The sequence below is a fragment of the Pongo pygmaeus genome, chromosome 5 (assembly GCF_028885625.2).
Source record: "Pongo pygmaeus isolate AG05252 chromosome 5, NHGRI_mPonPyg2-v2.0_pri, whole genome shotgun sequence".
Lineage (NCBI taxonomy): Eukaryota > Metazoa > Chordata > Mammalia > Primates > Hominidae > Pongo > Pongo pygmaeus.
In genome coordinates this window covers 35,946,440-35,960,251 of record NC_072378.2, presented here as the reverse complement: position 1 = coordinate 35,960,251, position 13,812 = coordinate 35,946,440, and the positions used below count along the sequence as shown (strand labels likewise).

Here is a 13,812-nt window from a genome sequence, read left to right as displayed (position 1 = left end):
CCCCACCCACCACAGTATCACTCACTCCTAAAGCATCTTGCTTGGTACATAGTTGGCACTCAACAAGTGTTTTTGGAATGAAAAAAGAATGAATAGAATAATTGTTAGCAAAGAATGGAATTCATAGGGGTAAGTTTCACATCATTTTTCTTTCTTCCTTTTTTTTTTGTGTGTGTGAGAGGCAGGGTCTCCCTTTCTTTCTCAGGCTGGTCTCAAACTTCTAGCCTCAAGCAATCCTCCCACCTCAGCTTCCCAAAGTGCTGAGATTACAGGCGTGAGCCACTGCACCGGGCCCATCTTCCTTTATACTGTCTTGATGAAGTCACTAGAGCATATGACAAAAGGACAGAGAACATGCACAGATTTCAAAAGAAACTCACAGGGTAGTATTGATTGCTTCTAATGGCCAAGATGATTCCTGCACACTTGCTTTTATGAGGAATCTCCGGATATTCCTGAATGATATTCATCATAAATTGCTTCTCAGAAACCTTTCTTGGAGCATCTAGGAGTGTGATATTTTCTCACTTAGATCTTAAACCTCTAGATGTAAGAAAAAAAGAAACTGCCCTTCATTCTGTTGTAATCAGTGTTCTACCCATTGCTTCCCCACCTCAAATATATGCCGTCTCCATGTCAAGCAGAAAGGGCTTAGTGATGAGAATTAGAGGGAGAATGGGAGTTCTGTCAAGGTTTCTTTCGTTTTCTGCCACTGCGATACAGAAATTAGATGTTTTTCAGCAGTATAAGGCAGTGAGGCGTAAGTGTACTTTAACAAGTCTTTATGGGGCATCTGCTATAAGACATGCTATTATTAAGTTACAATCTTGTCAGGAGGGAGGAGTGGCAATGTTAATCCAAATGAAACAACTAGAGAATTATGTAAGAATATATAATCAACCCAAAATTAACACAGCCAGAGGGCACCGTGTGTTTTTGGAATTTGAGCTGAGACAATATTGGGTCATGAAATCAGTTTTGTGGAAGTGTATTGCAATATGTTATAAGGATCAGTTTTGTTGCATAAAACTTTGCTTGTGTATGAGTAAGTAGTGGATTGCATATTTCTTACTGTGAGTGGTATTCAAACAAATTTAAAATCATGGGTTTAGATAACATATTTATATATTTATACTTATTTATCATTATTTACTATGTATACTAAACTCTTATGGATCACCAGAAAGCATTGGGGTATGATAGAATAAGCTCAGAATTGGGAAAAATGGGCTTTATTGCTCTTCAAATGATTTAGTCATTTAAGGTCCAAAGAGGTTATATTTTCAAGTGAAAAATAGGGGAGTTAGAATAGGTGTTCCCCAAGTTTCCTTCCAGCCTGAATTTCTGTGAGTTTCTAAACTCTCAAGAACAAGTGTTTTTTTTTTGTTTGTTTTGTTTTGTTTTTAATTCTAATTGAGGTATATTGGATACTTCAATAACCCACTTAAGATTCCAGGTGGGTTATTTGTATATCCAAATACATAAATACACTAGAGTGAAAAATGTTTCTACAAAATTTCTTAAGATTGTGAGTCCTTAACGGTATTTTCTATATTTCTGAAGTCCATAAAAATCCTTAAGTATATTTTATATATTTCTCAATACTTCTAAATAGAATATTAACAGTTTGGGAAGATTTGAGGCTTTTGGCCTTTGACTAGAAGTATATCGATTCAGTGTAGTAAAACAGCTCAGCTATTCAGAGGCTCTAATTGGTGCTATGATACAGAATTTTGGAGCACATTATTGGTAATGAAATAATTTTATGAAGCCGTGGGTCATATAGCTGTGTTCTGAATATATACAGAGAGATGGCCAGAATTAGTGATCACTAGCAGAAAGCAATGAATGTCTGTACTGTTACTTAACTTTGTTGCTTATCAGCATCAGAACTGCAAGAGTGATACTATTATGAACCTTCTTAAAATTACCAATCTTTGGATAAAATCTGGATCAGCAGTCACACACATGGAAAAAATTATTTTTAACATGGAATTTGATAGGCAAAATCTTTCAAAACATTAGTCCATTGGGGAAAAATTAATGAAAGGTTCAAAACCACTGACCTGAGACTTTTCTCCCAGAATGTCTCTGAACATTTTGTACCACTGAAAACTTCCCTGGAGGCACCTTTATAATTATAGGTAAAAGATCCCAGCAGTATTCCTAGCTTTAGCTGTAAAACTTCAAAATGGTTAGTAGACAGTTGCCTGTACATACTCCCTTCCCAACTCAGGGCAGGTTTCAATCTGCCATACTGCCCTCCCGGGCCTTGTCTTTCCAGGGTGTCTGACTTGGCATGTTATGCATTTGCACAGAGTCCAGATGTGTAGGTGAGAGCAGAGATGGGCTGAACTAAAGATCTGTATTTCATGCCATCTGCATATTGCAATTCTGTTTCCATTGATCTGTTGGTTTGGTTTATACCTAAATGGGTAAAGCCTCTCTCCTCAGTAGGGTTGAATTGTACTCAGCTTTTAAGTGGGAATGATTTTGCCGTTGGAGATGTAAAGTCCTCGTTTCAACCTCTGAATACTAAAGAGAAGAAAAATAGAGAACTCTTTATTTGGCTCTGAAAATAAGTACAGGTAACAGCATATTAAGCCAGGCATTGTGCAAGCGAGTTAAACAGACACGATTTTTGCCCTCATAGCTGACAGTGTTCTGCAGGACAGGAGCATTAACTCACACCTGGTCAATGTTTTTCTTTTTTTCTGACTTGGCAGCAGAGTGGCAAGAAGGCTAAGGACACTGAAGTGATGTGGGATTCTTGCGCCCCCTTGTGCTGCTCCTGGGAAGAAAGCATTTCTAAAACAAACTAGTTGAGGAGAATTGTTCAACCTCTAAACTCTTCAGATAAATCGGGCTTTGCTATATTTTCACCACCCTTGCTGTTCCAAGATACCAGTAATGTGATTTAGAAACAAGCCGTTTATGACTCTAGGATTTGATGTTTTAAAAAAATTCCTCAGAAGAGTCCACCCTGTCTTTTATCTCTTTCCTTTAGTGCAGAATTTTTCAACCTCAGTACTATCAACATTTGGAGTGGGATAATTCTTGATTGTGTGGGGCTGTCTTGTGCATTGTAGAATATTTAGCAGCATTCCTGGCCTCTGCCCATTAGATGCCAGTAGCATCCTACCCAGTTATGACAACTAAAAATGCCTCCAGACCTGCCAGGTGTTCCCTGGGGGGCAAAATCACCCCCCCAGTTGAGAACTGCTTTAGTACCTCAGAAGCAGGGAATACAAGACAGACTTTTCACTCATTGGAAGTCGAAGTCTAAATAAAGTTACATGATATATATGCAAGAGCTTTCAAAAAATTAAAATGCCCTATAAATGTAAAGGAACTATTAAGAAGTCTAATACCTGTTTTTTGTGTTTTGTTTTGTTTTCATAGCCTTCTACCATTCTGATTATTCAGAACCTATTGAAATGATAAGATCTAGGTTTTTGTCCTCCCTGGCTCTTCTTTTCTTTCCCTATACAATATATTAGGAGATAATCAGAAAAGTTAATTGATGCATTAGAGAGGGAGGAGGAGAGAGGATGAAGAAATGAGGCATGACAGGAGAAATGCCTGTCCTTCCTAGCTCATCTCAGTGAAACAACACCTTTCATTTCCACTCACACCTTTTTTGCTCCCAATGATAGCAAAAGGTTTTGTTGTTGGTATTGTTTTTAGAGAGAGAGAGGGTCTTACTCTGTCACCCAGGCTGGAGTGCAGTGGCACAAGCATAGCTAACTGCAGCTTCGAACTCCTGGACTCAAGAGATCCTCCTGCCTCAGCTTCCCAAAGTGCTGGGACTATAGGCGTGAGCCACCACACCATTTTAGAAAAAGTTTTGATTCCATATTTATATTCCTTTGATTTCAATATTTACTCAACCAACCTTTATTAAAGACCTCTTGGTGCTAAACCCTGAATATTCCAAAAGGGAGAGGACAATGCTGCCTGTCCTCAAAGACCAGCAAGAGAAAAGGCAGTGACAGAAAGAAAATGCCGACCTGAAACTGGTGAGGACTTTATTCTTATTTTTCTGTAGCATCCAAAAAAGGAGTGGTAGGCCTAAGACTATGACAAAATGTAAGTATTGTCTTAGCTTGAGCTGCCATAGCAAAATACCATACACTGGGTGGCGCCAACAACAGGAATTTACTTCTGGAGACTATAAGTCCAAGATCAAGGTGTCAGCAGGGTCAGTGTCGGGGGAGGGCCTCTTCTCTGGTTCCTTGCAGCTCCCTTCTTGCTGTGTTCTCACGTGGCCTTTCCACGTGCATGTGAGTGGAGAGAGGGCAGAGGGCAGCAAGCACCCGAGTTTCTTCTTATAAAGGCTCTAATCCCATCATGAGGCCCCACCCTCATGACCACATCTAACCTAATTCCCTCCCCAAATGCTCCATCTGCAAATATCACACTGGGGGTGAGGGCTTCAACATAGGAATTTGGGATGGGGGACACAATTCAGTCCATAGCAAATCTAATTTCCTCAAGAATTTCAGCATTTATAATAAAATGCCCTGGTTTCGTGTTCTTGTGAATAACCTGTATCACACATTTCTGAGGCAGAGAGGGTGACAGACTTTGATTTTAGTGCCAGTCTTCCCTCTCCTAAGCGAGTGACTTGGGAAGAAGGATGTTCGAGGGATGTAGCCTGGCCCTCATTCACACCCAGGCCTTCCAGCTGGAACAGGTCTGCCCCATCTTCATCACCAGAAAATCCACACCAGGACTTCCTTTCTACAGGCAGAGCTCATTTCTTATGTCACCCACTTGAAGTCCTGTATCACAGGCGTGTCCTCTTAGACCTGCTCTGTGGTTTTTCTCTTACTCAGACTCCTTGGGTGAGGGTTGGAGTATTTGTGGGGAGAGACAACTCGGCAGTGAGATGTACGCGCTGCTTTGACTGTGGTAAATCCTAGTAACATGGTCTTAACACTGTTGGTCAGGCATTGAATTTAATGTCCTAATAGGTCTGGCTGCTCCTCTGCCATCTGGCAGGATGTATCATCTGTGGTTGTGAGCTTTTATCACCTCCTTAAAGGAGAATCCCCACTTGCACTCCTGTTTCTATTTGCGTATTTACCAGCGATTCCCCAGTGCTTTCATTCACCTTAAAATCACAGTGAACACACTGTCTCAGCCCTGGAGGGGTTTGGTTTTGTTTTGTTTTGTTTTTGAGGAGTCTCACTCTGTCACCCAGGCTGGAGTGCAGTGGCATGATCTTGGCTCACTGCAACCTCTGCCTCTTGGGTTCAAGCAATTCTCCTGCCTCAGCCTCCTAAGTAGGCGGGATTACAGGCATGTGCCACCACACCTGGCTCATTTTTGTATTTTTAGTAGAGACGGGGTTTCACCATGTTGGCCAGGCTGGTCTCGAACTCCTGACCTCAGGTGATCTGCCTGCCTTGGCCTCCCAAAGTGCTGGGATTACAGGTATGAGCCACTGTGCTCAGCCCCCAGCGTTTCTTATATGAGCATGCATATATATATATAATATATATAATATATATGTTTATTTATATTTATATATAATATATCTAATATATAATTAATTGATGTGATGTTTTTAAATTGTTAGAATTCTAATTCTAATCAGCTAAGCACAAAAATATGAGTAGGAGAAAGATTTTTCTCATATAGCTGACAGACCTTTCTGATGTATATTGTTTTATAGTTTTATAGTTGTTATTTATGTTGTATGCTACTATCCAACTATTCATATTCCCATTGCCTATAGATCAGGGGTCAGCAAACTACAGTTTGCTGGCCAAATCTGTTCCCTGCCTGTTTTTGTAAGTACAGTTTAAGTGAAACACAGCTGCACCCATTGATTTACATACTGTCTAGAGCAGCTTTTGCATTACAAATGACAAGAATTTAGTAGTTGCAACAGAGACTGGTTCAAATAAGATTGGCTGTGTTTGGAACTAGCACTTGCCAGAATGTAGTATTTGCTGTGAAGTGCTGAAAAGAAAAGTAACTTCTCTTCATTTTTTTAGTGGCATAGTCTAAAACTGCTCACAATCATTTTGAAAGACTAAAGAATAGGCCAGGTGCGGTGGCTCATGCCTGTAATCCCAGCACTTTGGGAGGCCAAGGCAGGCGGATCACAAGGTCAGGAGTTCAAGACCAGCCTGGCCAACATAGTGAAACGCTGTCTCTACTAAACATACAAAAAAAAAAGCTGGGCTTGGTGGCAGCCACCTGTAGTCCCCAGCTACTCGGGAGGCTGAGGCAGGAGAATCACTTGAACCCGGGAGGTGGAGGTTGCAGTGAGCTGAGATCGCGCCATTGCACTCCAGCCCTGGAGACAGTGTGAGACTCTGTCTCAAAAAAAAAAAAAAAAAAAGAAGACTAAAGAATATTAGCACCAAAGAACATAGCCCAGAAGCCTTGCTGTACTACACCTGCTGAAGGGACGGATGGAAATGCTGGAGAGCAGCACTAGGCAGTGCTCAGGCACTGCCCCAAACCAGCCCACAGGCCATCGAGGCCTCCAAGGGAGTGGGAAAGGTACCTGGAGAGTCATCTCCAGAAGGAAAGAAAGAAACCAGCTGTACCAGGGTTTGCTGGAGGGGTTGCTTCACTTTGAGGATTTGCTTTTCTTTTGTACCCCCTCAAGAGCCAAGTACAAGTAATGATGCTTTTTTATCCTAGGGAGGCAAATACATGCAGGCGGTGATTCAGTATGGGAAGATAGTATCCTGGTTAGAGATGGAATATGGTTTATCAGAAAAGGAATCGAAAGCTTCTGAATCATTTCTGCTTGCTGCCTTTCTGAACCTGGCCATGTGCTACTTGAAGCTTAGAGAATACACCAAAGCTGTCGAATGCTGTGACAAGGTAACATCGTGTCTCCCGTGAGATGGACTTTAGATACTCCAGATCTTTTCTCCATCTCTGTCTTTTGCTTCCTCTCAGCCAAAGGTTGCAGGATTTTTCATTTTGACTTTGTTTTATTTATTTGAATGTTTGGGATTATTTGTTTCTCAGTATGAATTGGGAAATTCAGCAAGATTTTTATTACAGTCAGACTTTTATGATACCTAGACTGTTTATCATAATGCATTCTGAAGAAAAGTTTTGATTAAAATTAAATAATTTTTATCCACGACCTTCCTTATAACTGTAGTATTTATATCAGAGTAGACGTATAACTCCTCAGGTTCAGTTTAATAAGAGCAGATTTAACTTAAGCTTTTCTGGACTTTAACAGACTGCAACTGTTCATATAAAGCATATATATAGGTCAATTTTTATTATAATCATTTATTCACTGATATGCATAAATAATTTGAAAGGTCCACAGAGCATCAGCAGCCTTTTTATTTTTACATTTGTCTTATTAATACTATCTTCGGTCTTTGAGTGCTTACCCACAGTACTCTATAACAGTGGTTTATCATCTGTATCGTTATGTATCGTTCTGATATATTTATATACCAGCTGATACTATTTTAGGTATCTGGTCTCAGAGTGAACAGTATATATTATACTATGGGTAAAAGTAAAAACTAATCATTGGACGTATCTTAAAGGTAGACATAAAAGGATAAGAAAAGCAAGGCAACTATTTTGTACATTCTTTGTGAGATTATTTTTGAATTTTGTGGATCAGTGTTTCCTATTGCAGCCTCTCTCCCAAGACTAGTTATTAATTTTATACGTATTTTTTGTTTTTTTCATACAGAGCAGAGAGAGAGAGAGTGAGAGTGTGTGTGTGTGTGTGTGTGTTTTGTTTCTGTTTTAGAGACAAGTTGTTGCTATTTTGCCCAGGCTGGGGTGCAGTGGCTATTAATAGGCATGAACATAATGCACTACAGCCTCAAACTCTCGGGCCCAATCTATCCTCCTACCTCAGCCTCCTGAGTAGCTGGGACTACAAGTGCATGCCATCACACCCTGCTAATTTTTAAATTTACTTTTGTAGAGATGGGGGTCTTCCAAAGAGCTGGGATTAAAGTTGTGAGGTACCACACCCAGCACAGCCTTGACTACATTATTTTTCTGTCTTCTATTGACAGAAGCAGTCATATACCATCACTATTAACCCTATCTTTGGCAATAGGAAGCCTGTTCTCCTTATTTTCCTCTTTTTTTTTGGAGATGGAGTCTTTCTCCGTTACCCAGGCTGGAGTGCAATGGCACAATCTTGGCTCACTCTAACCTCCACCTCCCAAGTTCAAGCGATTCTCCTGCCTCAGCCTCCCAGGTAGCTTAGACCACAGGTGCCAACCACCACGCCCGGCTAATTTTTGTATTTTTAGTAGAGGCAGGGTTTCACCATGTTGGCCCAGCTGGTCTCCAACTCCTGACCTCAGGTGATTTGCTGCCTCAGCTTCCCAAAGTGCTGGGATTACAGGTGTGAGCCACCACACCCCAGCAATTTTCTTTTAGTTTTGTTGATTATATCTTTATCTTTAAAGAAGGTTTTAATATTTATGTAGTCAGATTTGTCTTCTCCTTTCTAGTTAGAAAAGACTTCCCCACACCAAGATTATAAAAATAACTGAGGCCAGGCACAGTGGTTTACACCTGTGACTTGTAACCCCAGGACTTTCGGAGGCTGAGGCGAGAGGATTGCCTGAGCCCAGGAGATAGAGGCTGCAGTGAGCTGTGATTGAGCCACTGCCCTCCAGCCTGGGCGACAGAGTGAGACCCTGCCTCAAAAAAATAATGATTAGATTTTACATATTTTAAAATAAAAAATAATTGAAACATTTTATGGTTTTTTAATATGTAAATATGATTGATCTAGAATTTATTTTTGTGCTTACAATATGAGGTAAGAATTTAACTTTTTTTTTTTTTTTTTTTTTTTGGAGACAAGAGTCTCACTCTGTCACCCAGCCTGGAGTGCAGTGGCACGATCTCGGCCCACTCCAACCTCCACCTCCCTGGTTCAAGCAATTCTCCTGCCTCAGCCTCCCAAGTAGCAGGGATTACAGGCGCCTGCCACCACGCCCAGCTAATTTTTGTATTTTCAGTAGAGACAGGATTTCGCCATGTTGGCCAGGCTGGTCTCGAACTCCTCACCTCAGGTGATCATCTGCCTCAGCCTCCCAAAGTGCTGGGATTACAGGTGTGAGCCACTGCACCCGGCCTTAACTCTTATTTTCTATGTGGATAGCTGCCGTCCTGGCCCCGTTTATTTTAAAGTTAACTCTCCACTGATTCACATTACCACCTTTGTCGTTTTCAAATGTTTTTATATGCAGACACATGACTGTTTCTGAATGATTCGTTCTGTTCCACTGAGCTGTTTGTCCACATACTAGTAACCAAACTGTCTTAATTTCAGTAGTTTTAAAGTTTGTCTTTTTCTGTGGTAGGACAAGTGCCTCTTATTTTTTTCTTTTTTCCCAATTTTTTTCAGCCATTCTTGGGCACTTATTTGTTCCAATGAACTTTAAAATGAACTTCTCAAGATCCCCCTCTCAAATCTCCTTGGGATCTTTCTAGAAATCGCATTAAATGCAGAAAATAATTTGGGTAGTAAATTTTGATCAGTAGTATGTAATTATCTTGAGCCCCATTTTTTTAAATACACTTTTTCCATCTCCTTTGGCAAAAGATCTTTGGTAAGCTGTTTACTGAATTTATTAAAATTCATCCTTTCTAAAATATAGACCATCTGTTCCTAGGCCCTTGGACTGGACAGTGCCAATGAGAAAGGCTTGTATAGGAGGGGTGAAGCCCAGCTGCTCATGAACGAGTTTGAGTCAGCCAAGGGTGACTTTGAGAAAGTGCTGGAAGTAAACCCCCAGAATAAGGCTGCAAGACTGCAGATCTCCATGTGCCAGAAAAAGGCCAAAGAGCACAACGAGCGGGACCGCAGGATATACGCCAACATGTTCAAGAAGTTTGCAGAGCAGGATGCCAAGGTGTGTGCAGAGCCCGCTGACTGCAGGTGGATCAAGAGCCTGACCATGCCCCTTTGATTTTAGGGGACAGGAACAGTTAAACAACCCAAGAGGCTCAAGAGTAGGGAAAACGATTTCCAATCTGATCTGAGGCTGCTTTGGATCCAAAGGTCGAGTAGGGCAGTTCCAGTCACCAAAGGCACACGTCATGAGAGATGAGAAAACTAAATTCCCTTCAGATGTATTAGATTGGTTCAAAAGTAATTGTGGTTTTTACCATTACTTTCAATGGCAAAAACAGCAATTTTGCACCAACTCCCCCCGCGCCTCCCCCCCCCACCCCCCAGCCCCTGCCCGAGCTAGAGTCTCGCTCTGTTACCCAGACTGTAATGCAGTCGTGCTAACATGGCTCACTGCAGCTTCGACTTCTCTGGTTCAAGTGATCCTCCCACCTCAGCCTCCTAAGTAGCTGGGACAAGCACACTACCACACTGGGCTAACTTTTTAAAATGTTTTGTGAAGATAGGGTTTCACTTTGTTGTCCAGGCTGGTCTCAAACCCCTGGCTTCAAGGGATCCTCCTGCTTTGGTCTCCCAAAGTGCTGGGATTATAGACATGAGCCACCATGCCCAGCCCTTTTGTCATTTTTGAAAAATTGTAAACCCATCAGGATTTATTTTTTCAAGTAAGACTTCTGATTTTCCCAGGAAATGGGATGTTATAGGAGCCCCATCATCACACCTGTTATCTTGAGAGTCGGCAGCCAGCCTGGCAAATGTGCCAGGAGAGGTCTGTCTGGAGAGAGGGCGACCTCCCTACAGCATAGTTGGCACTCTGGTCCTGTCCCCAGTCTCCAGGAATGCCCAGACTTCATTATCCCACAGCTGTCCCATGTGTCAACCAAAGAAAGGTGAAGCTCCCACTCTAACTATTGGTAGCACAGCCCTGACCTACCCAGCTAGATATCCTAGAGAAAATCATTGCAATACCTCGTGTTTGGGACCTGATACACAGTCTGGAGGAGCCAGGAATTATTTCACTTCTTTATTCTCTGACCTTCTTGATTGCTTATTTCTTCCTTAGGAAGAGGCCAATAAAGCAATGGGCAAGAAGACTTCAGAAGGGGTCACTAACGAAAAAGGAACAGACAGTCAAGCAATGGAAGAAGAGAAACCTGAGGGCCACGTATGACGCCACGCCAAGGAGGGAAGAGTCCCAGTGAACTCGGCCCCTCCTCAATGGGCTTTCCCCCAACTCAGGACGGAACAGTGTTTAATGTAAAGTTTGTTATAGTCTATGTGATTCTGGAAGCAAATGGCAAAACCAGTAGCTTCCCAAAAACAGCCCCCCTGCTGCTGCCCGGAGGGTTCACTGAGGGGTGGCACGGGACCACTCCAGGTGGAACAAACAGAAATGACTGTGGTGTGGAGGGAGGGAGCCAGCAGCTTAAGTCCAGCTCATTTCAGTTTCTATCAACCTTCAGTATCCAATTCAGGGTCCCTTGAGATCATCTTAACAATGTGGGGCTGTTAGGCTTTACCTTTGAACTTTAATAGCACTGCAGAAACCTTTAAAAAAAAAATGCTTCATGAATTTCTCCTTTCCTACAGTTGGGTAGGGTAGGGGAAGGAGGATAAGCTTTTGTTTTTTAAATGGCTGAAGTGCTATAAATGTAGTCTGTTGCATTTTTAACCAACAGAACCCACAGTAGAGGGGTCTCATGTCTCCCCAGTTCCACAGCAGTGTCATAGACGTGAAAGCCAGAACCTCAGAGGCCACTTGCTTGCTGACTTAGCCACCTCCCAAAGTCCCCCTCCTCAGCCAGCCTCTTTGTGAGAGTGGCCTTCTACCACACACAGCCTGTCCCTGGGGGAGTAATTTTGTCATTCCTAAAACACCCTTCAGCAATGATAATGAGCAGATGAGAGTTTCTGGATTAGCTTTTCCTATTTTCGATGAAGTTCTGAGATACTGAAATGTGAAAAGAGCAATCAGAATTGTGCTTTTTCTCCCCTCCTCTATTCCTTTTAGGGAATAATATTCAATACACAGTACTTCCTCCCAGCATTGCTACTGTTCAGCTTCTTCTTTCATTCTAATCCTTGCTATTAAGAATTTAAGACTTGTTCTTACAATATTTTTGCCCTGGAGTGGATCTATTTACATAGTCATTTAGGATCCATGCAGCTTTTTTTGTCTTTTTAAGATTATTGGCTCATAAGCATATGTATACTGGTTTATGGAACTTTATTTACACTCCTCTATCATGCAAAAAAATTTTGACTTTTTAGTACTAAGCTTAATTTTTAAAAACAAAATCTGTAGGGTTGACAAATAAATAGTTGCTCTTCTACACTAGGGGTTTCACCTGCAGGTTTGACATGCAGCTGCTCGCTTTTCCGGCCCTGTCAAGCTTCTCTGTTCTGGCGTGAGTTGTGAAAGAGTTGAAGACAGCTTCCCATGCCGGTACACAGCCAATAGCCTAAATCTCCAGTACTTGACCTGACCATTGAACTAGGGCAAGTCTTAAAATAAATGTGTACATGTAGTTGAATTTCAGTCCTTACGGGTAAACAGATTGAGCATGGCTCTCTATTCCCTCAGCCTAAGAAACACTCATGGGAATGCATTTGGCAACCCAAGGAACCATTTGCTTAAACCTGGAACATCTCACTTTTTTAAATCCTAAAAAACACTGGCAGTTATATTTTAAATTAGTTTTTATATTTATGGTGGTTTTATCAAAAGACTTAGATTAGGACCCCCTTAAAACCTAAAAATCAAGTTATTTCCTTTTATAATACTTTTCTTCTCCATGGAACAAATGGAATCAATTTGTGAGTTTTTTCCTTTAATGATAACTAAAATCCCTCTAATTTCTCATTTATGCTTTTGTCTTTTTTATGAAATGTTTATTTTAAAAGCCCTAATCTCACTTACGAAATATGAAGCGCAAAAGCTGATTTTGCTTACTTGCTAAACTGTTGGGAAAGCTCTATAGAGCATGGTTCCAGTAAGGCCAAGATTGAAATTTGATACTAAAAAGGCCACCTAGCTTTTTGCAGATAACAAACAAGAAAGCTATTCCAAGACTCAGATGATGCCAGCTGTCTCCCACGTGTGTACTATGGTTCACCAGGGGGAACTGGCAAGAGTGTGTGTGGGGAGGGGAAGGGTGTGTGAGTGGTTCTGAGCAAATAACTACAGGGTGCCCATTACCACTCAAGAAGACACTTCACGTATTCTTGTATCAAATTCAATAATCTTAAACAATTTGTGTAGAAGTCCACAGACATCTTTCAACCACCTTTTAGGCTGCATATGGATTGCCAAGTCAGCATATGATGAATTAAAGACATTGTTTTTAAAAAAAATTATTTAGATGCACTTTTTTGTGTGTTCTTTAAATAAATCCCAAAAAACAAATGTGACTTCCCACTGTTTTTGGTTTTGCTTAAGTGATTTTCAGGGAAAGCTATATTGGTTAAAAAACCATGGTGGGGGCCAACTTGAAGAAATTAAACATCAGAGATGTCAGGCGCAGTGGCTTATGCCTGTAATCCCAGCACTTTGGGAGGCTGAGGCAGATGCATCACCTGAGGTCAGGAGTTTGAGACCAGCCTGGCCAGTGTGGTAAAACCCCGTCTCTACTAAAAATACAAAAATTAGCCAGGTGTGGTGGCACACACCTGTAATCCCAGCTACTCGGGATGCTGAGGCAGGAGAATCACTTGAACCTGGGAAGTGGAAGTTGCAGTGAGCCAAGATTGTGCCACTGCACTCTGGCCTGGGTGACAGTGAGACTCAGTCTCAAAAAAAAAAAAAAAAAAAAAATCAGAAAATCGGCAATGGACAGTATGGTCCTACACTTTGCTCTAAGGTGCACCTGAAACCAACACTGGGGTGAAAGTGGCGGAACAATGCATCATTGCTAAAAAGAACC

The 13,812-nt window shown here is 41.5% G+C and overlaps 1 protein-coding gene across 3 annotated transcripts in view; it reads left to right on the top strand.

The window, feature by feature from the left end:
- Positions 1 to 13,295, top strand: part of FKBP5 (FKBP prolyl isomerase 5) — a 111,995-nt gene extending 98,700 nt beyond the window's left edge. For 2 of the 3 annotated variants that reach the window (XM_054490673.2, XM_063666162.1), the window contains exons 9-11: positions 6,664 to 6,849; positions 9,651 to 9,890; positions 10,953 to 13,295. In XM_054490673.2, coding sequence (XP_054346648.1) covers positions 6,664 to 6,849; positions 9,651 to 9,890; positions 10,953 to 11,060 — 534 coding nt within the window. In that variant the 3' untranslated portion in view covers positions 11,061 to 13,295. Of the gene's footprint in view, positions 1 to 6,663; positions 6,850 to 9,650; positions 9,891 to 10,952 lie in introns of those variants that run through there. The other variant, XM_054490675.2, reaches the window with a different exon arrangement.
- The last annotated feature ends 517 nt before the right edge of the window (positions 13,296 to 13,812 follow it).